The sequence below is a fragment of the Balaenoptera physalus genome (genome assembly GCF_965194825.1).
Source record: "Balaenoptera physalus genome assembly, chromosome: 11".
NCBI lineage: Eukaryota > Metazoa > Chordata > Mammalia > Artiodactyla > Balaenopteridae > Balaenoptera > Balaenoptera physalus.
This window is the reverse complement of record NC_138896.1, coordinates 24834313-24860320: the sequence shown is the minus strand read 5'-3', so window position 1 is coordinate 24860320 and position 26008 is coordinate 24834313. Positions and strand designations below refer to the sequence as shown.

The 26008-nt window shown below is 39.3% G+C and overlaps 1 protein-coding gene across 1 annotated transcript; it reads right to left on the bottom strand.

The window, feature by feature from the left end:
• Window positions 1–3966: 3966 nt before the first annotated feature.
• Window positions 3967–10173, bottom strand: LOC309637305 (HLA class II histocompatibility antigen, DQ alpha 2 chain). The gene is made up of 5 exons (XM_082411723.1): window positions 10015–10173; window positions 5598–5846; window positions 4862–5143; window positions 4430–4604; window positions 3967–4262 (listed from the first exon to the last, which is right to left on the bottom strand). The coding sequence occupies exons 1-4, from the start codon at window positions 10094–10096 to the stop codon at window positions 4450–4452; spliced, it is 768 nt and encodes a 255-aa protein (XP_082267849.1). The 5' UTR covers window positions 10097–10173; the 3' UTR covers window positions 3967–4262; window positions 4430–4449.
• Window positions 10174–26008: the final 15835 nt, after the last annotated feature.

The following is a 26008-nucleotide window of genomic DNA, read 5'->3' as shown; positions in this document are numbered from 1 at the left end:
ATTTCTGATTGTCTCACAATAATTTTTTAAAGTTGTTTTGTTTTAATATGAATCCAAATAAAGCCTAGCATTTGGTTGATATGTTTCTTCGGTTTTTTAAAATGTATAGTTTCTCTATTCTCTATTTTTCCTTGCAAATTATTTGCTGAAGAAATGTGATTTTTCAGTTATGTAACTTTTAAATAGTATTATATTAGATATTAATAAAGTCTTACTTTATGCATACAATCTGAATTAATTCAAATAACTCAAATAATTTTTTAAAGAATCACGTAATTTAAAAATCATGTTGTCTGATAGCCAATTTTGTTTCCAGTAATGTCATGTGGTGATCCTACTTTTTACTTTTAGGTGATGAAATGATTGCTCTTATTTTTTAGAGTTAAATTTTTAAAGTTTTTATTAATTAATTTTTTCCTTATTTCTGACTTTTTAATATAAGGAACATGTTTTTAAATAGTGTAAGCTTATTAGTTTACAGTTAATTTTATTATACATTCATTAGTCATTCAGAGCAAAATAAATTCCAATTAGTTAATTTTAGTTTTCTATTGTATATTAATTATTTCCAGCCCCTTAAACTATTTGTTATATAACACTTATTTTATTTATTTTTTATTTTTAAATTTTTATTTATTTTTTAAAATGGAAGTATAGTTGATTTACAATGCTATATCAGTTTCAGGTGTACAACATAGTGATTTGATATTTTTATAGATTATACTTCATTTAAAGTATTCAGTAACTCCACTCTAGGCTATATATCTGAAGGGAAAAAAAAGTAATTCAAAAAATATGCACCCAATGTTCATAGCAACATTATTTATAATAGCCAAGATATGGGAGCAACCTAAGTGTTCATCAACAGATGAATGGCTAAAGACGGTATGGTACTCAACCATAAAAATTATGAAATTTTGCCACTTACAGCAAAATGGATAGACCTGGACGGTATTATGCTTAGTGAAATAAATCAGATAAAGACAAATACTGTAGGTTTTCACTTATATGTTGAATTTTAAAAATAAACAACTGAATACAACAAAACTGAAACAGACTCATAGATACAGAGAACAAACTAGTGGTTACCAGTGGGGAGAGGGGTGTGGGGAGAGGCAAGATAAGGGAAGGGAATTAAGAGTCACAAACTACCAAGTATAAAATTAATAAGATACAAGGATGTAATGTACAGCACAGAGAATGTGACCAATATTTTACAACAACTTTAAATGGGGTATACTCTAGAATTAATTTTAGTCCTGCTATTTAAAATTATGTGAAGACTTTATGAATGAATGCTTTAACAAAATGCGACTAACATTGAATTTGCTTTCCTGAATACTTGACGAGGAAGGAGCCTGAGTAGGTCAGCATTTGTATATTTCTGAGCCACTGGTCATAATGCCATTCAGTATAACCCTATATTGCAAACACACAGACACACAGACACACACACACACACACACACACACACCCTCCAAATTGCTGAATTCTTACTTTATGAATCATTGAAATTTACTTAAAATTTCCTATTCAAAGGACAAAAAAATCCTACTGCCAAAAGGTCTTCTCAGCACATTTGTGCATAGTGAGGGACCTATATTTTTTTTACACTGAAATTTTTATTTTATACATTTGGGACCATAATTGCTGACATTTTCTTTAATTTTAAAAAAATGCACTTTGTTTTAGAGCAGTTTTAGATTCACAGCAAAATTAAGCAGAAGGCATAGAGATTTCCTACATGTCCTTGCCTGCACCAAACATATCCTCTGCTACCATCAACATCCCCTACATTTGTTACAACTGATGAATTTACATTGACACATGTGTATCACCCAAAGTTCATAGCTTACATTAGGGCTCACTCCTGGTGTATATTCTATGGGCTTGGACAAAAGTATAATGACATGTATCTACCGTTATAGTATCAGAGTAGTGTCAATACCCTAAAAATCATCTGTGCTCGGTTACCTACATTTTTATGATCACCTCTGGTTCAGGTTCCCTGTATTGACTAATTCCTACTCTGCATTTTAAATTATCCTCTTACTTCTACCTCACAGCTAGCTTTTTCTCCTTGAATCTTCCCTACCTCTTCCCCAGAGTAAACGTGCGTAAATATCCATTTGCATATAACATACCTTGACTAAAATTTATGAGCCGTAGGGGGGACATATTTTTTATTAGAGTAAAAATATCCAAAGTCAAATATTACAACTTCTTTCCTTAAGAGTTCTCTTAGCAACCCTTTCATCACTGGCAACTGTACCCTATTTATTCTCTCAGCCTAACCCAATCTCAGCTTTTCTCGTTCAGGAAAACAAAATCCTCCAATTAACATATGAAAAGAATTTATCCATAGCTCCATGTTTGAATCTCCTAAATCATTAAAAGTCTCAGGAAAACAAAAGTGCTTTCTTATGATATGATCTACTCTTTTTAATAAATTGTGAATGTAACTAGCAATGTTTTCTTATGTATTTGTATAGTATGCATAAGGCACTTCCTATATAACAAGCTTATTCAAATGCTGTCAATAGCTCTGCAAGGAAAGTATCATCACCCCACATAATGGATGAGAAAAATACAGCTCAGAAATGTTAGATATTTTCCCCAGTGTTATAAATTTTAACTACTAGCTATGAACTGCTGAGTTCTGGATTTGGATTTGGGTTTCTTTCCACCAAACCAAGCTGTATCATGTTGTGTTAATATTGTGTCTTTTTTCTCAATTACATTTTAAGCTCACTGATGCAGATGGCATGGACAGGAACAGTCTCAAAAATTTCATAGTTGTTCCATAATACCACCCGAGATGCAATGTATGGACTTAGTAACTGAAGAATGGAAAGACTGAGACAATGTGCCTGAAACATTTTCAAAGGGCAAAATGACTCCAAGTCAAGTCACATGTACTCTCAAGAGTGAGGTTTTGGACACACTCAGGAAAGCCAGAGAATCCATCTGTTGATCCATTTCCTCCACAAAGATTTCCACTGGAGACAGTGAATCTGGAGGAGAATATAACACTCATAGCTGCTGCTACATTATCTCAATGATGTTGTCCTTCCTGGGATTTCTCTCTCATTTCCTTAGCTAGGAGGGTGAAGGGCAGGGGCTGGGGGTACTGAAATGTTCTGCTGTGCCTCAGGGCAAACAAGGATGCACAGGGATTCAGTAAAATGACTTAGACTTATCTGCCTAGAAACATTCTGCAGCTATATTCACTCTACTGTCCCTGACATGCCATGTCAGGAAAGTCTGCGTGATTATCTAGCAGGAATTCATGTAGGAGGTGAGGCAAACTACACCTGTGCTCTAGGGACCCTAAATACGCCTGTGGTTTCTACCCCATCCCTTTTCCCATTGTTACTAACCCTAAGTAAGGACAAAGTTTTTGGTCCTTCTCAGATACCTGCATTATGTTGTATTCTGATCCTCTCCTAACTGACTTTCATTTCTTTCTCTGCCTAGGGAATCCTTAGCTCCTTAAGGGTGGGGAGGAGAGAGGAATGCTTTTACTATCCTCATTCATTCTTCACAAATTTAAAGTTTTGGGAACAAATTTTGACTTTTGGTACCAAAAATTTGGCTTTTGGTACTTTTAAGATTCAAAATTCCTTTCTCCTATTTCTCTGTCATAACTTTTAAAAGCTATATTAAGATGAGTACAGACTTATTTCTTGGTTTTTGTATTTCTGCTATAACAAATCTACACCATGGGAGAAGAGTATATACTATCTTCAGTGATGCCTGAATTAGGGGGGTGGGTGACAGTGCCAAGAGTGGGAACAGAAGGAAGAGAGAAATAATAATCGCAGCTAAGATATCAACATATTATTAGTCTACACAGGTTGCTCCTGTGTTACTGGGCATGAAACATGATCTGAGAAACGAAATTAAGGGGCCTAAAGCATAAGGGAACAAGGCCCTAGTCAGCCCTGAGATGAAAGACAGGAAAAGTTTCAATAAAAGGAGGATTTATTGCTTCCATGATGATACTGGATCAGGGTCACTAGGCATTAGGTAATTGGGTGGAATACGCCAGTGATCCCATGGTATGTAACTATTGAGAACAGAAAAAAATCATCAGGTAGTCAGGGGGAGGATTCCGAGGTATATGTGAGCTTTAAGGGATAAGCATCTTAAGTCCCAGAGAAGAGGTGAGAGGAGGAGTGTAAGAGGAGAGAAGCTATATGAAGAAAGTTCTAGGTCATCTAGCATGTCCACTCTTCTGCTCTGGTAGACGGGCAGTGCACCTGCAACAGGATAGACATGAGATTGATGAGTCCTAGGGGGCTTCTGTGCAATCATCATGCCCTTTCCCAGTTCTCCTCAACTTTTCAACCACATTTGAGTCCACAAACCTCTTCCCACTTTCTTTCCTCCTGTACTGTCTCCAATGCTGACAAATCTGAATCCTTACCTTCCCTTCTAGGGTGCAACTCACAAGGGCCCTTGGTGTCTGGAGGGACCACCTGAGCGCAGGCCTTGGATGATGAAGACAGTGCCCAGCACGATGCCTACAAAGCCCACAGTCAAGCCCAGGGCGCAGACCACAGTCTCCGTCAGCTCTGACATAGGGGTTGGAATCTCAGCCTCTGCAAAAGTGAAGTTGTAAAGCTCAGAATACAGAGTGTTGGTTCACGTGCATGTGTTTGGGATGGGACAGGAGGTGTGGTGTTCATTCTACAAAGACTCAGGGCACCAGGCTTAGGGAAGAGAGGGAAGTATATCTTTAGAAACACTTGAAGTGTGGAAAACAAGCTCTGGACCGTGTGATTTAGGGGCTAAGAGGCAGGACATTCTGTACTTGATAGAGAAGAGAAAGTATCAAAGGGGTGGAACTCGTACGTACCCCAGTGTTTCAGCAGTGGCTCATCCAGGCCCCAGTGCTCCACTTTGCAGTCATAAACATCTTCATCAGAAGGGAGGAAGGTGAGATAACTGATCTTGAGGAAGGAAAGATCATTCTTCAGGAGGAAGCTGATCTCAGAAACACCCTCTCTGACTGAGTGTCCATTCCTCAACCATGTGATGTTGATCACAGGAGGATAGATGTTGTCCACAAGACAGATGAGGGTGTTGGGTTGATGCAGCGACACAGGGAACTTAGAAAACACAGTCACCTCAGGAACCTCTGTGGTGAGAAAACAGCACTGATGTGAAATGAGGATAGCTCTGCCCTGAGGTTCTGCACTGCATCCTGGGGGAGCCCTCCCACCATTTCCCAGTCTGACAGTGGAAGAGCTCTTGTTTCCCTTTTGCTTGGGAGATGCTACTCACTGCCTCTGCTTTATCCCCATGTTCTCCGTGGGCATGCTTGTTAAGGAGGGAGGTCTGTGGGACTCCTCCTTGAGGGATTCAAGGAATATGTTATGGGAGTAGGGATCCTTATATTACATGGAAATATGTGATCTTTGAGAAGAGGGAGGATGAGGGTTCAGTAATTACTATGAGAAGATCTGGGGACTCCTTGGAAAGGAGAGAGTTTTATAGAGTGGTGAAGGGTATCTCTCCTTAGGGAACAAGAGAGTGAGGTCTGGTATGAAAGAATAGATTCAGTAAGGAGAGGCAGAATGGTGGACACCTACCATTGGTAACAGGGGTGAAGTTGGAGCGTTTCATCAGGATATCCAAGTTATATTTCCCCACAGCTATGTTTCTCAGGGCACCCTGTGGGTCAAAACTTGTGAATTTGCTAAACACAGGCAGCCGCCAGACAGTCTCCTTCTTCTCCAGGTCCACATAAAATAGCTCATCTCCATCAAATTCTTGGGTGTACTGGCCAGAGGGACCATAAGACTGGTAGATAGTTGTGCCATAGATGCCAACGTGGTCAGCTGATAAGTGAGGGTGAGAAGGAAGGTGGAGAACAGAGGGAGAGGAAAGAACCATGTTAAACAAAGTAACGGAAGAAACTTAACTCTCAAACATTGTAGCCTTCACCTCTTTTTGTTTGTTTGTTTGTTTTGCAATGCTTTTATTTGACAGCTTTGTCAAATACAGCCTTTCAAGAAGTATTTTGAGGGAGCAGCAGAGAGGAGGAGGAGGGGCAGGGAAAAAAGCTCACTTGTCTGCTCCACTAGCACACGTTCAGCAGGACCAGTGTTTTGGTTTTTTCACATTCATTTAAATGACATATTTGAAACTGAAAGTGTTGTCACAGGATAGGCGTTTGCCATTGCATCTCCCACACAACTCTTGACGGTGGGGCCCTTTGGGGTCCAAGTGGCGAACTTTTACTGGGCAGGAGCATCTAGTCTCTTTACAATTTTGACAGGTGATATCCTCCACTCTGTAAGGGTTATAAGACTTCTGACATGTTCTGCAAAACTGCTTGTAGTAAACCTTGTTAGTGCCCTGTACACACCACACGTAGGCACTTTCCCATCAGATGTTGCCGTCCTTGCAGTGATAGTAGCCATATTTCTGCACAGTCTCTAAGCAAAATTCCCAGCACCTGTTTCCTTCGCCCTCAGTGTTGGTAGCTGTCCTGTTAGAATCCAGTCTGTCTTTCCACTATAACATACGCTCAGAAGGGCGGAACTTTCACAGGCCGTGTTTACTGCTATTTCCTGCATGTCCAGCTCAGTGCCTGGCACATTGTAGGCTTGTGATAAATATCATAATGGAAAGAAAGAAGAAAGATGGGAATGAATGAATGATCATGGTGTTAGTTTACTTCCCTTTGCTTCATAAGTTTTCTTTCTCATTTAATTCTTTCATCAGGTAATGACACGTTCATTATGGTCCCTCTCCCCTCAGGACTGGCTCAGAGCAGAACGTTTTCTATACAGGATTCATTTTTTATTTTTTCTAAACCAAGGAAAAGCACACGGAATCTTATTATTTTAAGAGAGTTTCCTCTAACTGTTACAGGGTGTAAGAACGAGTACGACAAGGACAGTGAGAGTATTACAAAATATATAAAGAATAAACAATGGTTTTAAGTTGTCTGTTTTGTTAACAGTAGTGATCCTTAAAGGAGAGTGCCTGATTGCTTCTGAAGTAAGAAATGCAAGTTTTATTCTGGATTTCTGTTATTTCCCACCTCTATTTTTTTTCTTTAAGGAGGTTACTAAACTTCTTTTTCTGACTCAACACATATTTGTTGAGGACTCAAGATACTCTTCTGCCGTTTTCTTCAAATGGACAATATACTTTGCTGAGGATGCCAAAGCAGAATGGCAACCAGTTCAGTTTGACTCTACTCAAGTAAGCCTAACTGGACAATTTTGTCCAGACACATACAAGCCTTTTATCATTTTCTCTTTCCTTCCTTCCTCAATTACTGAGTATCAACAGGGTTTCAGACATTGTGGGAGGCAAAGAGTAAAACATCAATCAGGCATGGTCTCTGCCGACAAGGAGAATATTGATTAATGGGAGAGTCAGGTGAGTAAAGGAGCAAGTACAGTGTACTGTGCCGAGTTCTGGGATGGATGTATCCAATATCCTCATCTGACCTTATCTATTAATAAAACCAAATGACATTATCCTTTCATGTTCCTTGGTCTTTGCAGGGGTCTGTTTTTTTTTTTTTTTTTCCCCCTGAAATGAAATTATCTGTTAGGATTTCCTGGACACCTCCAGTTCATTCTTTTTTTTAAATTTATTTATTTAATTAATTAATTTATTTTTGGCCGTGTTGGGCCTTTGTTGCTGCGTGCGGGCTTTCTCTAGTTGCATCCAGTGGGGGCTACTCTTCGTTGAGGTGAGCAGGCGTCTCACTGTGGTGGCTTCTCTTGTTGTGGAGCACGTGCTCTAGGTGCCTGGGCTTCAGTAATTGTGGCTCGTGGGCTCTAAAGTGCAGGCTCAGTAGTTGTGGCACACGGGCTTAGTTGCTCCGCGGCATGTGGGATCTTTCCGGACCAGGGATTGAACCCTTGTCCCCTGCACCGGCAGGTGGATTCTTAACCACTGTGCCACCAGGGAAGCCCCAGTTCATTCTTGAAGTTTCTGCTTAGTTACCAACTTTTTAGCTAAGTTCTCTCATTACACATGTTTTTGCTCACATTATAACCTCCAACCTCTCCATCCCAGTGTCCTGCTTTCAAGTCAGTCTATTCCTCAACGTTACCCAGCATGACCCCTTGGTTGATCACTTAAAAGGCCTTCCAACATAGCCTCCTTATCCCTGTAGTGAATATTCTTGACTCCTTTTCAATCATGAATATATGCAATTATTCTCTTCATCGGCTACTTGTCCTGAGTTGCCAGCACTGAAGAACATCGCACTGCTGTGCCAACTGGAACCAATTCACTTTTACAGCTTCAGCCTCAGCTGCGTCCACTGCCCTGCTCAGCAATACTCCTTCTGTTTTTCTGCACCATTTTCTTAGCATTACTAATCTTAGTACACTCTATGGGGCAGATAGCATGTTTTTTCATTTTTGCATCCCCCAAACTTAGCTTGCTGTGTGTTTAAAAATGTATACAAAATGTCAATTACTATTCTTGAGGATCACAGAGACTTTGGGGAAGACTGACAAACACAGAGGTAGCAGAATTACATGACAATCAGAATCAGCAGTGACCAGGCCTGCAGTATGATTGTGAGCCCTAAGCACTGTTGCTTAGGCAAGCTTTCCTCCATAAAAATATTAAAAGTCATATTTTATGGCCATACTGGTATAAAGACAAATATAATCTAGGCTAAATTAAAAATTAAAACATAAAAGTTTAGTTTTTCTTCTAATTAAAATAATAAAATATTTTCATGGAGCTCTATAAGCACTGCAGGCCCTTGGCCTGTGTCCCCTGTGCGTAATGGGGAAGTCGAGCCTGACCAGGACACTCTAGTGTGACGACGAAGAAACAAAATTTAGAAGTGCTCTGGAGAAGTACGTGAAACTTCCACTACCACACACAATTAGAATGGGAGCAGCCATGGTTAGCAAAGTTGCTGAAGATTAGAGTACCCTCCATTTCACTTCCGTTTTGAACTGTCTGGCCTTTCTACTTTGGTTTTTACAAACTCACTCAATGTCTATAAAATAACAAAGATGTGGGCCAGGGATGGATCCTGGAAGGAAAGGAAGACGAAGGAATGTATGAAAAGAGGGTGGAAGGAGGGGGACAGCAAAGGCAGAGGGGCCTAAGGGACCAAATAAATAATCTGTGCTTGCCCATTCTTCTTGAAGGACTTCCTTAGATGGGGCGAAGAACTGGTAATTCGGGCTAACAATTTGAAAACAATATAATTTGATTCATCAAGTTTCTTATCATAAAGTTCTCAATTTTAAAATAAAAATAAGGAAATTTCTTACTTTGTTAAAGAAAATAAAGCAAAGTTACACTTGTAATGGTAAAACTAAAAAAATAAGAATAATCTTTGACATTTGTGTGTCTTAATCACTTAGAAAGCATTTCTACACACCTATTTTACTTGGTTATTTGTGAGGTGACACGTATGAGGTAACTGAGGTTAAGTGAGGACCCTGCGGTAAAACGCCTCGTGTAAAGGCATTCTGCTGGGCTCGCTTACCCTCTCCCCACCTGTGCCAGATGACAGCATGAAAACGTACGTAGATCTGAGACTGAAAAGGTCACCCTTCTTTGTATCTACACAGTATACAGAATTCATGGAACTATTTACCCCAAGATACACTTTAGGAGAAATATACAAAAAGCTTCAAGATTTGCTCAGAGAAATTTGGGAGCAATAGTTCATAAAATTTTAGTAACAAAATATCCACTTATGGAAACATTTCTAATCTTTGAGGCAATAATGAATGAATGCCCTAGAGCCCTCCAGGACATATTCACTGGATCCAATATCAGAAACAGAATAATGTCCTTGGTGAACTCTGCAACAGCACAAGTAGCAAAGAGAGTGGGTCTGGACTCTGGTTTCCTGTAGGAGGAATGACTGTAGGTTTTAGATTTGCTTAATATTGAGAACGCTTTGAGGAGTCGTTATTATCTCTAGGCCAAACTCTATCTTTTTTTCCCTCCAATTCCCTGTACCCCAACTCTAGTCCCCACATCCCTCAAGCGTGCACTCACCCCCAATGTCTTCACCTCCACAGGGGCTCATCATGGTGGTCAGGGTGAGGGCCCCCAGTATCAGAGCTCTGCTCAGGACCATCCTCTTTTAAGGTGGTCTCAGCAGTTGCCGTTCTGAGTTGCAGAGCAATGATGAGGGCTGAGCTGAGAAGGAACTCTGTAGACACCCAAACCACACTCTGCCAGGTCAGGATTTGGCCAATCAGAAAAATCCCCTATGATGACACCTCAGTTGCCAGATGAAGACTTTGTACTAAGAGGCCTCGAAGGGACTGGGAAATCTCCCGGTTCTGATGCGGCCTCCACTCGGAGTGGACCTGAGGGAATATTCTATGAAAGGAGGGAGGGTATTAAATCAGAGTCTTCTCACACATGTGTATGCCTGCTGGTGACAAGAGGGCTGGGAATTTCTGAGCAGCCTCGTGGACGGATGAGGTCCTCACTAATTTGGTGTCCGACAGGATATCCTGGGCTATAACTTCCAGGATCTCTCCCCTGAGTTCGTCCCCCTCCCTGGCAGCCCCACCTCCTCCCATTTCTCTTGCCCCCTTATGTGGGTTAACTGTCTTTCTCTTTGTTTCCATAGTGCATATGGAATTCTCTAATATTGAGTTGATCCAAATGATTTCTGCTGGTGGTAGCCAAGGAATACCTTTGCCTTTTCTACTTATAGAAATCCAGTTGAGTAAATTATTCTTTTCGTACTCTCAAAAGCTTTTATCACCCAGGGCAATAAAAGTACTTGTAATGTCGCGTAATGCTGCCTAAAGTAACTGCATGATCTTTCATTTGAATTTTTTCCCTGCCTTGAGTATTCTTTATGCTCTATATTTTAGTGAACCTATCTACTTTTAAAGGAATTTGGGGAGCATTGACTACTTTAAAGAAAGCTCTGGCTGGCATGCTGTATAATTTTTTTAAACTTAAGAATGTCAAGTCAAATATTGAGGGTAGAATTCAGGGAATTGTCCTGACTTCGAAAATTTTCTTCCTTTAATCTACTAGATATTTTAATATTCTTTATCCTGCCACATTAAAACCCCAGGTATTTGTGAGGGACTAAGGATTGAGCTAAGGTCAAAGACAATTTTTAGAGGGGAACTTATTTTTTCAGAAGAATTGATTTTCTGTGTGTTATGGAAGCCACGGGTTAATGGGGGTTCCATTTAGAATCAATCACCCTGTGCCTGTTAGATGGCCTCCAGTTTCTCAGCACTGTCTTACCTCACAGTGACAAAGACTATAAAGAAGAGTGAGACAGAAAAAGCCCTGGCATCTGGGAGCTGCCTGGGACTATTTATTAGGCCTTGGTGTTGCCAGGAGCTGGCCTGCAACTCACAACTAGGTTTTGGTGTTTTCTTGCTGAACATAAGCAACGTCGTATAGCAACAGCATTAGACAGCCATTCTGTGACCATCAGCCATTCTGCTTTGACCATCGAAGCAGAAAACAAGGCCACTCAGTAATCATGTCTCAACACAGACAAAACATGAACTGTGTCCAAATCACAAAAATGACCAAGCCTACTTCTCTCCTAGATAATATGAATGACCTCTGCTTCTTTCCTAATTACAGCGTTAGCCTCAGTATAATCTTCCTTCCTCCTAGGTAAGATTTATTAAGGTGCCGGATTACAGAATTACCCCACCTCACCACCCACTTCTTGACAGAATCCAATTAAGAATAAAGTCTCTGTTTCTTAAATCCTCCTCAAGATCACCTAACACAAGCCCAAATCCTATAATAGTTTAAGGGTCTGTTTCATGTGTTGCCTAGGCTATGGTCCTCAGTTATTCACTCAAACATTAACCTAGGTGTTGTTCTGAAGTTATCTTATAGATGCGATTAAGGTCCAAAATCAGTTGACATTATGCAAGAGAGATTATTCTAGATAATCTAGGTGAGGCTGGACGAATCAGGTGAAAAGTCTCAAGAGCAGACCTGAGGTTTCCCTGAGGGGAAGAGATTTCACTGTGGGTTGCAGCTTCAGCCTGTGCTGAAATTTCCAGCCTGCCTTTCCTGACAATAGCCCTCCCTATGGGTCTTGGACTTGCCTAGTCCACCCCACAACTGTGTAAACTAATTCTTTGCAATGAATCTCTTAAAAGATCTCTCCAACAGGTTCTGCTTCTTTGGTTCCAACATCTTCATATTGAGATGACCCTGATTCCCCATGGTGAGTGTATGAACAATAAAACCAACTTGTTCATCCATGGATGTGCTTCTGATGATCCTTGGCTGAAGACGTTAACAGCACTTCATTAGATTGTTGTGAGGAGCATAGATATACTCCACCTGGAATGAAAAATTCCCACGGCTCTTTATGCTTGTAATACATTAACATCATCCCCATTTTACAAGGAGGACATCAAATTTCAGAAAGGTGAAAGAATGTGCCCAAAGTCACACAGCTGGTGAGTGCAGAGCTGAAATGTGACAAGGGCAAGCCACGAGGCCCTGTGAGGGAGGGAAGGCGTCTCCTGCATGGATTCAGAATACAGTGTCCTGACATAATTAGGATAAATATTTGACCCTACAGGTGGCCTTATCATTCTTTCTAGTCTCTCCCGTTATGGACCAAGAGAAATTTTGAGGTTCTACTTGTGATGTGTTCCTTTTACCATGCAGCATCCTCCTTTCTATGCAGTAAATAACATGTTTCTATGCTTTTTTTTTCTGGATCCAGACTTACCTGCTTTATATCTTAAATAAATCACTTACAGTTTGGCAAATGGTCAAAACTTTTCTTGATGGTGCTTCAGAATTTCACCTACTAATTTTACAGTTCAAAGAATTCAACTCAAATTAGGAAGTTAGGATGTTAAACACTCAGGATTAGAATTGTATCTTGGATGGGAAGTTGAAGACCAGTCTCAGATTTCACATCCAGTGGGATGCAGGGGAAGTCCAAGCAAGGCAATGTTACTAGCTAAGAGATAGAAGATGAGCTTTCTGTCTTTAACCTGATTCTGTGTCCCTCCTTTTCCTGCAATCACACAATGAACCTTGTTCTAGTTTCTTCTCTCTTCAGGTCATAATTTTAACATAAAGTAAAATTATTAGTGAATTAAACTCAGAGGAATGGTGTACCACTTTGACAAAAACCAATTTGTTACCTCTGTCTAAAAGGAAAATAAAAGACTCTTTTCATAAATTAATGGTGGAAATGAAATTTGCAGTTTAAAATATTAATTTAGACCAAAATTTTTCTATTTTTTTAACATCTTTATTGGAGTGTAATTGCTTTACAATGTTATGTTAGTTTCTGCTGTACAACAAAGTGAATCAGCTATATGTATACATATATCCCCATATCCCCTCCATCTTGTGTCTCCCTCCCATCCTCCCTATCCCACCCCTCTAGGTGGTCACAAAGCACTGAGCTGATCTCCCTGTGCTATGCAGCTGCTTCCCACTAGCTATCTATTTTACATTTGGTAGTATATATAAATCCATGCCACTCTCTCACTTCGTCCCAGCTTACCCTTCCCAGTCCGCATGTCCTCAAGTCCATTCTCTACATCTGCGTCTTTATTCCTGTCCTGCCCCTAGGTTCTTTAGAACCATTTTTTTTTTGATTCCATATATATGTGTTAGTATGCAGTATTTATTTTTCTCTTTCTGACTTACTTCACTCTGTCTGACAGTCTATGTCTTTTGGTTGGAGCATTTAATCCATTTACATTTAAGGTAGTTATTGATATGTATGTTCCTATTACCATTTTCTTAATTGTTTTGGGTTGGTTTTTGTAGGTCTTTTTCTTCTCTTGTGTTTCCTGTCTAGAGAAGTTCCTTTAGCATTTGTTGTAAAGCTGGTTTGGTGATGCTGAATTCTCTTAACTTTTCCTTGTCTGTAAAAGTTTAATTTCTCCATTGAATCTGAATGAGATCCTTGCTGGGTAGAGTAATCTTGGTTGTAGGTTTTTCCCTTTCATCACTTTAAATATGTCCTGCCACTCCCTTCTGGCTTGCAGAGTTTCTGCTGAAAAATCAGCTGTTAACCTTATGGGGATTCCCTTGTGTGTTATTTGTTGCTCTTCCCTTGCTGCTTTTTATATTTTTTCTTTGTATTTAATTTTTGATAGTTTGATTAATATGTGTCTTGGCATGTTTCTCCTTGGATTTATCCTGTATGGGACTCTCTGCACTTCCTGGACTTGATAGACCGTTTCCTTTCCCATGTTAGGGAAGTTTTCAACTATAATCTCTTCCAATATTTTCTCAGACCCTTTCTTTTTCTCTTCTTCTTCTGGGACCCCTATAATTCGAATCTTGGTTCATTCAATGTTGTCCCAGACGTCTCTGAGACGGTCCTCAATTCTTTTCATTCTTTTTTCTTTATTCTGCTCTGCGGTAGTTATTTCCACTATTTTATCTTCCAGGTCCCTTATCTGTTCTTCTGCCTCAGTTAATCTGCCATTGATTCCTTCTAGAGAATTTTTAATTTCGTTTACTGTGTTGTTCATCATTGTTTGTTTGCTCTTTAGTTCTTCTAGGTCCTTGTTTAACATTTCTTGTATTTTCTCCATTCTATTTCCAAGATTTTGGATCATCTTTACTATCATTACTCTGAATTCTTTTTCAGGTAGACTGCCTATTTCCTCATTTGTTTGGTCTGGTGGATTTTTACCTTGTTACTTCATCTGCTGCATATTTCTCTGTCTTCTCATTTTGTTAAACTTACTGTGTTTGGGGCTCTTTTTCTCAGTCTGCAGGTTCATAGTTCCCGTTGTTTTTGGTGTCTGCCCCCAGTGGGTGAGGTTAGTTTAGTGGCTTGTGTAGGCTTCCTGGTAGAGGAGACTGGTGCCTGTGATCTGGTTTGTGGAGCTGGATCTTGTCTTTCTGGTGGGCAGGGCCATGTCTTGTGGTGTGTTTTGGGGTGTCTGTGAACTTAGTATGATTTTAGGCAGCCTCTCTGCTAATGGGTTGGGTAGTGTTCCTGTCTTGCTATTTGTTTGGCATGGGGCGTCCAGCACTGAAGCTTGCTTGCCATTGGGTGGAGATGGGTCTTAGCGTTGAGATGGAGATCTCTGGGAGAGCTCTCGCCGATTGATATTATGCGGGGCTGGGGGGTCTCTGGTGGTCCAATGACCTGAACTCGGCTCTCCCACCTCAGAGACTCAGACCTGACACCAGGCCGGAGCACCAATACCCTGTCAGCCACACGACTCAGAAGAAAAAGGAGAAAAAAAGAAAGAAAAGGAAAATTATTAAAATTAAAAAAAAAGAGAGCAACAAAACCAATAAACAAATCCAGCAATGATAATAGGAGCTAAAAACTAAACTATGGTAAACATAAAATTCAGAAACAAATCAGTCGCCGACAGCAAACCCCAAGTCTACCATTGCTCCCAAAGTCTACTGCCTCAATTTTGGGATGATTCATTGTCTATTCAGGTATTCCACAGATGCAGGGTACATCAAGTTGATTGTGGGGATTTAATCTGCTGCTCCTGAGGCTGCAGGGAGAAATTTCCCTTTCTCTTCTTTGTTTGTACAGATCCTGGGGTTCAGCTTTGGTTTTGGCCCCACTTCTGCATGTAGTTCACCCTCAGGCATCTGTTTCCCACCCAGACAGGAGGGGGTTAATGCAGCGGCTCATTGGGGGCTCTTGCTCTCTCAGGCCAGGGGGAGGGAGGGGTAGGATAGTCATAATTGGAATGTGGGGCGAGCCTGCAGTGGCAGAGACCAACGTGACATTGCAACAGCCTGAGGCACGCCATGTGTTCTCCTGGGGAAGTTGTCCCTGGATCTTGGTACCCTGGCAGTGGCGGGCTGCACAGGATCCCCAGGGGGCGGGTGTGGATAGTGACCTGTGCTTGCGCACAGGATTCTTGGTGGCAGCAGCAGCAGCATTAGTGTTTCATGCCCGTCTCTGAGGTCTGGACTGATAGCCACAACTTGCGCCCGTCTCTGGAGCTTGCTTAGTCTGTGTTCTGCCTTCTGTGGGTACACAGGGAAGGAATTCCCTCTCCTCGTGCACCCCAGAACAATGGTCTCTTGCCTCTTCAGCAGGTGCAGATTTTTTCCTGGACTCCCTCCCGGCTAGCTGTGGTGCACTAGCCTCCTCAGGCTGTCTTCACACACCAACCCCAGTCCTTTCCCTAGGGTCTGACCTCCGAAGCCCGAACCTCAGCTCCCAGCCCCCAGCCGCCCCAGTGGGTGAGCAGACAAGTGTCTCAGGCTGGTGAGTGCTGGTTGGCACCGACCCTCTGTGCAGGAATCTCTCCGCTTTGCCCTCTGCACCCCTGTTGCTGTGCTCTCCTCCATGGCTCCGAAGCTTCACCCCCACCCATCCCCTGTCTCCGCCAGTGAAGGGGCTTCCTGGTGTGTGGAAACCTTTCCTCCTTCACAGCTCCCTCTCAGAGGTGCAGGTCCCGTCCCTATTCTTTTGTCTCTGTTTTTTCTTTTTTCTTTTGCCCTACCCAGGTACGTGGGGAGTTTCTTGCCTTTTGGGAAGTCTGAGGTCTTCTGCCAGCGTTCAGTAGGTGTTCTGTAGGAGTTGTTCCACATGTAGATGTATTTTTGATGTCTTTGTGGGGAGGAAGGTGATCTCCATGTCTTACTCCTCTGCCATTTTGAAGATCCCCCCCCAATAATTTTCTTAAAAATCATTAATTTCCTGCCATTGATTTAGTACCTAAAACTGTCAGTGTAAATGGAATGTGTCATTATACCTTACATCTTTGGGCGTCCTCTAAGAAATTATTTAGATAGAACTCATGTTACTTCTAATTAACATTTATATCATTCTCTAAGAAACTGTGTATTTTCAAATTCTTTGGTTCTGACTTTCAACTGTTTTCTCCTGACACAACCCTAGTTATTATGCATTGGTGAGGTTTTACTGAAAATGCCAAGCCTCTACCATCTTGCAGTAATGAAAGATGCTTCACAACAACAACAGAGTCCAGAGTAGTAAAGTAAAAAGAAGATGCGCTTTGTAATCAAATGAATAAGTGTTCAATAATGATTTTATCAGCTGCATCATCTTGGGCAAGTCACTCAAAATACATGAGCTTTAGGGTACTTTACTATAAAATGGGATAAAAACTGCTACATGATAGTTAATATGATAAAATAAAATAGTAACTAAGTACAAATTATAAGGTTTAAATACAGTCCAGTGCCTGGCACATAGCACTTATTTCCAAATGAGAGCAACTATATAATGACAAATACTAACTGTGCCTAGGCCAGGGACAGCCTATAGCTTTTTTCTTTTTCAGCCAACCTTCTCCCTGTGGCAGTCTAGGTATGTGGGAGCCTGTGAGTCACAGAAGCACCAATTGGTCACTAGGAAATAGGACACTTTGAGGAGTGTTGTATCAGCCAGATTTTCTTAATGTCGCTAACTACTCCAAAACATAATTAATAACTTTAAACAATGTTTTAGTATTTTCTTATGATTCTGTAAGACAGTAAATTGTGCCAGGTCCCCTTGGGCAGTTGTGTCTGTGCCAGCTCAGATGTTTTCAGGTGTTCACCCATCTGTGGCATCAGTTGGTTCAGCTGGGATTACTGAGGTTCTCTCCATTTGGGCTCACCATCCAGTAGGCTGGCTGAGGCTTCCCCATCAGGTGCTGGAAGGCTCCCTAGCGCGAGAGAAACGGCAGGGCTTCTTCTACCTAAATTTACATTCTATTAGCCGATGCAAGTCGAGCACTGGCTCAAATCAAGAAGTGGGTTAACAGATTGCATTTCTTGATAGGATGAGCTGCAAAGAATCCGTAGCTATTTTTGCAATGTACCATAAATGTCCTCTGGCTTTTGGGTATATATAAATGAGCTTTGAATGTAAGAGTTGGAGTGTTTCCATATACGGACTCAATTCCTCCCGCGCACCTACTAAATTTTACTGTATCCCCATTGAAAGCACAGCCCAGCTTTCTCAAAGGAGATTTGAACTAATAATTGTTTTTTTTTAAAATTTAATTATTTATTTCTTTATACAGCAGGTTCTTATTAGTCATCAATTTTATACACGAGTGTATACATCTCAATCTCAATCGCCCAATTCATCACACTACCACCCCCTGCGGCTTTCCCCCCTTGGTGTCCATACGTTTGTTCTCTACATCTGTGTCTCAACTTCTGCCCTGCAAACCGGTTCATCTGTACCATTTTTCTAGGTTCCACTTTAATCTGCTTGTCTGCTGATGGGTGGGGCTGGGTTTCCTCCCTGTTGGTTGTTTGGCTTGAGGCAACCCAACACTGGAGCCTACCTGGACTCTTTGGTGGGGCAAATGGTGGACTCTGGGAGGGCTCATGCCAAGGAGTACTTCCCAGACTTCTGCTTCCAGTGTCTTTGTCCTCATGGTGAGCCACAGCCACCCCCTGCCTCTGCAGCAGACCCTCCAACACTAGAAGGTAGGTCTGGTTCAGTCTCCTATGGGGTCACTGCTCCTTCTCCTTGGTCCTGATGTGCACACTACTTTGTGTGTGCCCTCCAATAGTGGGGTCTCTGTTTCCCCCAATCCTGCCAAAGTCCTACAATCAAGTCCCACTAGCCTTCAAAGTCTGATTCTCTAGGAATTCCTCCTCCTGTTGCCAGACCCCCAGGTTGGGAAGCCTGACGTGGGGCTCAGAACCTTCACTCCAGTGGGTGGACTTCTGTGGTATAAGTGTTCTCCAGTTTGTGAGTCACCCACCCAGTAGTTATGGGATTTGATTTTATTGTGATTGGACCTCTCCTACCGTCTCATTGTGGCTTCTCTTTTGTCTTTGGATGTGGAGTATCATTTTTGGTGAGTTCCAGTGTCTTCCTGTCAATGATTGTTCAGCAATTAGTTGTGATTTCGATGCTCTCGCAAGAGGGAGTGAGCGCACGTCCTTCTACTCTGCCATCTTGAACCAAACTCCTCTTTTTTTTTTTTTTTTAAAAAAAAGAAGTTGCTCAGCCTTAGAACTATTGACATTTTGAGCTGCATAATTCTTTTTTTTTTTAATTTTATTTTACTGAGATATAATTGACGTGTAACATTATATTAGTTTCAGATGTACAACAGGATGATTTGATTTTTGTATATATTGTGGAATGATCACTGAAATTAGTCTAGTTAACATACATAACCACACAGTTACAAATTTTTTTCTTGTGGTGAGAAAAAGATCCACTTTTAAGATCCACTCCGTTAGCAACTTTCAAATATACAATACAGTATTAATCAATCAATCAATCAATTACTAGTTAACAATAGTTAACTACTGATACTATTGATATCTTAATATTATATAATAGTTAACTATTGATACTAATTAGTTTACTATTGATAACTAATCAGTAAATTATTAACTATAGTCACCATACTGTACATTACATCCCATGACTTATTTATTCTGTAACTGGGAGTTTGTACCTTTTGGTGCAATGATTTGGATAATTCTTTTTTGAAGGGGGCTTTCAAGTGCATTGCACAATGTTTAGCATCATCCCTGGCCTCTACCCAACAGGTTCCAGTAGCATCCTTCCCAGTTGGGACAACAAAAAGTATCTCCAGATGTTGCCAAATGTCACTTGGGGGATCACTGCTCTATAAGGTGACAGATTCTCTGAAGCAAAAATAGTAGCAAAGTGTTGTGTGTTTATGGAATATGAAAAAGTGAAGTATATGACAATAATTACACAAAAAAATGGGAGAGAGGAATTTGGAGTATACTAATCTAAATTCCTTGCATTAGAATTTGAAGGTAGATTTTATATTTATATATAGTAAATCCTAGGGCAACTGCTAATCCAAAAGAAGGCAGGAAAAGAATAAAACATGAACAAATATCTAATAGAATTAATAGAAAATATCCAGCAAAAATAATCCAACCATATTAAGAATTTTGCTAAATGTAATTAATATAAACATATACTAAATGACAGATATGATTAGGTTGAATAAAGATGGCATTATCAAACTATAATCTGTCTACAAGTAACCCATTTTAAATATAAAGACATAGCTACATTAAACTTAAAAGGAGGGTAAATATATACCTTGGAAACAAAATCGAAAGAAAGCTGGAATAATTATGTCAATACTAGACAAAGTCAATGTCTAAGACAGGAACATTATGCATGATAAAAAGGGACATCACTTATTGATAAAGCGTTTATTTCCCCAAAAAGACTTAAGAATTCTAAGTGTGTGTGCACCTAACAACAGAGCTTCAAAACACATGAGACAAAATCTGACAGAAATGAAAGGACAAATAGAAAAATCCAAATTTAGAGTTGGAGATTTTATACTTGTTTCTCAGTATTTGTTAGAAAAATAAAACAGAATGTCAGTAAGACTATAGAATATCTCAACAATACTATCAACTAACTTGACTAAGACTCATTTATAGAACACCCCACCCAACAACAGCAATGACTATCCATTTTTTTTCAAGTGGATGTGGAATACTTCCCAAGATAGTCCATATTCTGGGCCATAAAACAAATCTTAAAAACTTAAAAGTATTGAAATTATATAGTGTTTATACTTCCTTGGACCATGAGGGAATTAAACCAGCAATCAATAGAAGAAAAATATCTGGAAAATCCCTAAATAGTTGGAATTTAAAGAAAAGGCTTTTAAATAACCTATCAAAGTGAAAATTACAAAGGAGGTTAGAAAAGATTTTAACTTGAAAGAAAATTAAAAGCCACATATCAAAATGTGTGCAATGTGGCTAAAACAATATTGAGAAGAAGTTTTACATAATTAAATACCTTTATTAGAAAAAAAGAAAGGTATTAAATCAATGATCTAAATTCTACCATAAGAAGTTAGAAAAAAGAGCAAATTAAACTCAAAGCAAGTAGAAGGCAGGAATAATATTAATAAGAGGAAATTAATGAAATTGTGAACAGACAAAAAACAATACAGAAAATCAATTAAATAAAAATCAGAATGTTAAAAAAATCAATAAAATTGCTAAACCTCTAGTCATATGAACTAGGAAAAAAATAAAAAAGATGCAAATTACAAATATCAGAAAAAAAGAGGGAGCATTCCTGTAGACCATCCAAATATTAAAATAATAATGACATGCAACAAACAACTTCATGGCAATAAATTCAATAAAGTAGATGAATTGGACATTTTTTTTAAAAAAATGCAAACTTCCAAAGCTCTTTCGAGAAGAAAAATATACCTCAACATAACAAAGGCCATATACTACAAACCCACAACTAATACATACTCAATGAAGAAAAATTGGAAGCTTCACCTCTAAGATCAGAAATAAGACAAAGATGCTCACTGTCACCACTCTTATTCAATATAGTCCTGGGAGTCCTAGCTGGAGAAATTAGTCCCAGGAAAGAAATAAAAGGCATCCAAATCAGAAAGGAAGATGTAAAATGTCACTATTTACAGATGATATGATTTGGTATATGGAAAATTCTGAAGACTCAACCAAGAAACTGTTGGAACTAATTGATTTCAGTAAGGTTATAGGCTATAAAATCAGCATACAGAAATCAATTGCATTTCCATACAGTAATAATGAAACATCTGAGAAAGAAATAAAAAACTATCCCATTCACAGTAGCATAAAACCAATAAAATACATAGGAATAAACTTAGCCAAGAAAGTAAAAACATCTGTAAAACAAGAACTGTAAGACTTTGCTGAAAGATACTGAAGAAGACACAAACAAATGGAAAGGCATCTCGTGTTCATGGATTGGAAGAATTAATATTGTTAAAATCTCCATATTAGCCAAAGTCATCTATAGATTTAGTGGAATCCCCATCAAAATACCAATGACATTCTTCACATAAACAAGCAAAAAATTCCTAAAATTTGTAAGGAACCATAAAAGACCCTGAATACCCAAAGCAATTCTGAGGAAGAAGAACAAAGCTGCAGGTGTCACACCTCCTGGTTTCAAACTATACTACAAATCTACAGAAATAAAAACAGTGTAGTACTGGTATAAAAATAGACACATAGAGCAATGGAACAGAGTAGAGAGCCCAGAATTAAACCTCTGCATAAACGGTCAATGAATATTTGCCTAGGGATCCCAGATCATCCAAAGGGGAAAGGATATACTCTTCAACAAGTAATGCTGGGAAAACTGAACAAATGTTTGCAGAAGAATGAAATTGGTCCCCATCTCACACCACTCACAAAAATTAACTAGAAATGGATCAAAGTCTAAAACATAAGATCTGAAAGTGTAAAGCTCCTAGAAGAAAACATGCGGAAGAAGCTCCTTGACATTGGTCTCAGCAACGATTTTTTGGATATGACACCTAAAGCACAAACAACAAAAGCAAAAATCAACAAATGGGACTGCATCAAACTTAAAAGCTTCTGCACAGCAAAAGAACAAGTAGCAAAATAAAAAGGCAACCTTCAGAGTGGGAAAAAATTTTTGCAAACCATATATTAGATAAAGGGTTGATATTCAAAATGTATAAAGAACTCAACTCAATAACAACAACAACAACAACAAAACCTACCAAATAAACAATCAGATTAAAAAATGGGCAGAGGAACTAAATAGACATGTTTCCAAAGAGGACATCCAAATGATCAACAGGTACATGGAAAGATACTCAACATCACTAATCATCAGGGAAGTACACGATCAAAACCACAATGCGATATCACCTTACACCTGTTAGAATGGCTATCATCAAGAAGACAAGAGATAACAAGCGTTGGCAAGGATGTGGAGAGAAAGGAGTCCTTGTACACTGTTAGTGGAAATGTAAATTGGTTCAACCACTATGGAAAATAATATGGAGGTTCCTCAAAAAAATAAAAATAGATCTACCAATGATCCAGCAATTCCATTTCTGGGTATTTACACAAAGGAAATTAAATCAAGACATCGAAGAGATATAGTTACTCCCACGTTTATTGCAACATTATTCGCAATAGCTAAGATATGGAAACAATCTAAGTGCCCGTCAACAGATGCATGGATAAAGATGTGAGATATATATATATATATATATATATATATATATATATATATATATATATATATATATATATATAAAATGAGAAAGGACATTCCACCATTTGCAACAACGTAGATGGACCTTGAGGACTCAAGATGTCAATTCTCTAAAATTGATTTATAGGGTCAATGCAGTTACAATCAATATCTCAGCAGGATTCTCACCCCCTCTCCTCCGTAGAAATTGCTGCACTAATTTTGAAATTTACATAGATATGCATATGCAAAGGACCTAAAGCAGTCAAAACAATTTTCAGAAAAGAAGAAAAAAATTGATGAACTTAAATTATCTGGTTTTAAGACTTACTAGGAAAAAAAAGCTAGAGTAATCAAGAGAATTTGGACCTTACACTTACAAATATAAGTCAATTATATCTCAGTAGAGCTGGAGGAAAAAACCCTTAGAGCCTTTTTGGGCCCTGAATCAAAGGTTTTCAATCCTTGGCATCTAATTAAGTGTTTTACGCTTTAAAGGAACACATAGCATTATAACTTTCTCTGAACAATTCCTTTCCGGATTTGGATTGGAAAATTGGTCAAGATTTTGTAAAAGGCACACAAATACAACTCTATATAAAGATGCTTTTGGTATTGCTTTCAAACATTGTGAGCCTCAGTCCTGGCTAAGGTTGCTGACTGCTCGTGGATGTTTGAGAGCAGGGGAGCAGCCAGTGAGAGAACCATTGTTTTTTGATAACCTATGGCATGGCAGGTGCTTTAGGGATATTATCTTGTTAAAGTCTCATACTCGCATTATCAGTCAGGTACAGCAGAACCCTTAATTTATGGAAAAATGACAGATGAAGGTCAACAAGATCCTCTGAGTTTAGGCTTAAAACTCATTGTCCTAAAAGCAGAAATGCTCAGCTTTGAAATCCCAGATTCTCATATAACTTATTCTGCAACTCTCTTCACTTATAATCAATGCCTGCGCTGTCCAGTACGTTCACCAGAGTGGCTACTGAATGCTTGCAAAGTGATTAATCCAAATCGAGATGCACAGTGTCAAATACATATCAAAGTTCAAAGCCTTAGTATGAACAAAAAAAATCTCATTATTTTTGTACTGCTTGTATGTTGAAATGATAATATTTTGGATGTATTGGGTTAAAGTATATAATTACAATAAAAAAGAGAGCTTGGTATTAGCATAAGATAGACAAATCAATAAATGGAACAGAATAGTCTAGAAATAGAGCTACTTATATACTGTCGATATTTTGCACAGGTACTATGACAATTCAATAGGGAAAGGATAATCTTTTCAATATTTGGTGCTGTATAAATTATTATCTGTACAGAAAAAAATGAACTCTGACTTCTAATGTACCCAAAAAATTAATTCAAAATTGACTTGAACTTATTAGCTAAAACTATAGAGTGTTCAGGAGAATGTCATTGGACCTTGAGGTAGTCAATGACTTAGAGTGTAAAACCACTAGCCATAAGAGACTGATTTTTAAAAAGACTGGTTAATTGCACTTTATGAAAATTGAAAACTTCTTAAGAAACACTATTTAAAAAATCTAAACACAGGCTAACACTAGGGGAAAACACATGCATCATACATCTGATAAAAAACTGTATCCAAACTGTATCAAGGATTCCAATTATTCAGTAATAAATAGACAAAGAAGCCAATAAAAATAAAAGGCAAAATATTTCATAAAAGACATTATATGAATTGTCAGCACATGCACGACAAATGTTCTACACCTTTAGTCAGCAGGGATAAGTAATTGGTATTGTCCCTCCTCCCTTTCCCAGAGTAACAAATGATGTGTTTCTATCTTACATACAGCCAATTAGTTGCTCTGAGTTTCTGGAACAGACAAATTAGGGAGAGGATTTGTTGAAGTGTTATTTTTAGCTTTTTGGAGGCAGACCTTGTGATCAGGCAGTCTGTGTCAGCTACCTTAGCCTGAGGTCAGGGCTCTGCTCCTTCCTTCCTTTCCTGTAGCTCTGCCTTTGACTCTGCGTCTGCACTAACACTTGATACTTTACCCTTTGTGTTTCCTGCTGTGTTCACTAGGATCCCAAAGCCTGTAGCTCAGGGGTCTTTCCTCCCCTCTGATTGTGACTGATTGTGAAGTACACGCCATACGCATTTTTATGGCTTTAGTGTAGTGAGTGGTTCCCAGCCCTGGCTGGGCATAAAGATCACCTGGGAGATTTAAAAATATGCTTGAGCTCTACTCTCAGATATTCTCATTTAATTACCTAGGAAAGAGGGCTGAGCATCAGTTGATTTTTATGTGCAGCTCTGTTTGAGACCACTGCTCTGAAGCAGGGTTTCTAGAACTTTATTGTACATCCAAATCATCTGGGGATATTGTTAAAATGCAGATTCTTACTCACTAGGCCTGGGTGGGTCCTGAGATTTGGCATTTCTAACAAATTCCCAAAGTCTACAGATCACTTTTTCAGGGGCAACGCTCAAGAAGAGGATCTCTCAACCTCTGCACTATTTTATTTAATTAAAATTTAGTTTTAAACTTTTATTTCACTAAAACTATTCATATTGGGGGCAGGATAATTTTTTGTTGTTGTGGGGCTGTCTTGTGCATTGCAGGATGTTTAGCAGCCTCCCTTGCCTCTATCCATTAGATGCCGGTGAAAACCAAAAACGTCTCCAGCATCGCCAAATATCCTCCTGGCAGAGGGTAAGTGTGGATTGCCTTTGAGAATCACTGCTCTATAGTACTAGTCCCCCAAGCTGGTTGTATCCTGGCACCACCTGGGGACCTTTAAAGATACTGATGTTTGGTTCTCTCTCTCATAGGTCATGAATTAATTGATCTAGAGTGCATCTGGGCATCACATACTGAATCTCCTTTGGATAGTGGGAACTCCAGGGTGCTCTTACCTTTCAGTTTCCTTAAGAGGAGATCCATGGAGGGATATACTGATGATGGCTTGCAGGAGATGATAGTTCTCGTTTGCATAGTGGTACTTGATATTCTAGGCATATTAAGCTTCTTGTATCCAAAGCTTCTCTGCCTCAAAGCTGTTTACTACTTCAAGCTCCCCCCTCGTAAT

What these genes read in the sequence shown, in the direction of transcription:
- LOC309637305 (XM_082411723.1), bottom strand. Translation starts at nt 10,096, where the DNA reads ATGGTCCTGAGCAGAGCTCTGATACTGGGGGCCCTCACCCTGACCACC. An exon ending in CTTCACCCCTGTTACCAATG is followed by an intron (nt 5,144 to 5,597) that starts GTAGGTGTCCAC and finishes TTCTCACCACAG; the next exon opens with AGGTTCCTGAGGTGACTGTG. An exon ending in GCCACTGCTGAAACACTGGG is followed by an intron (nt 4,605 to 4,861) that starts GTACGTACGAGT and finishes TCACTTTTGCAG; the next exon opens with AGGCTGAGATTCCAACCCCT.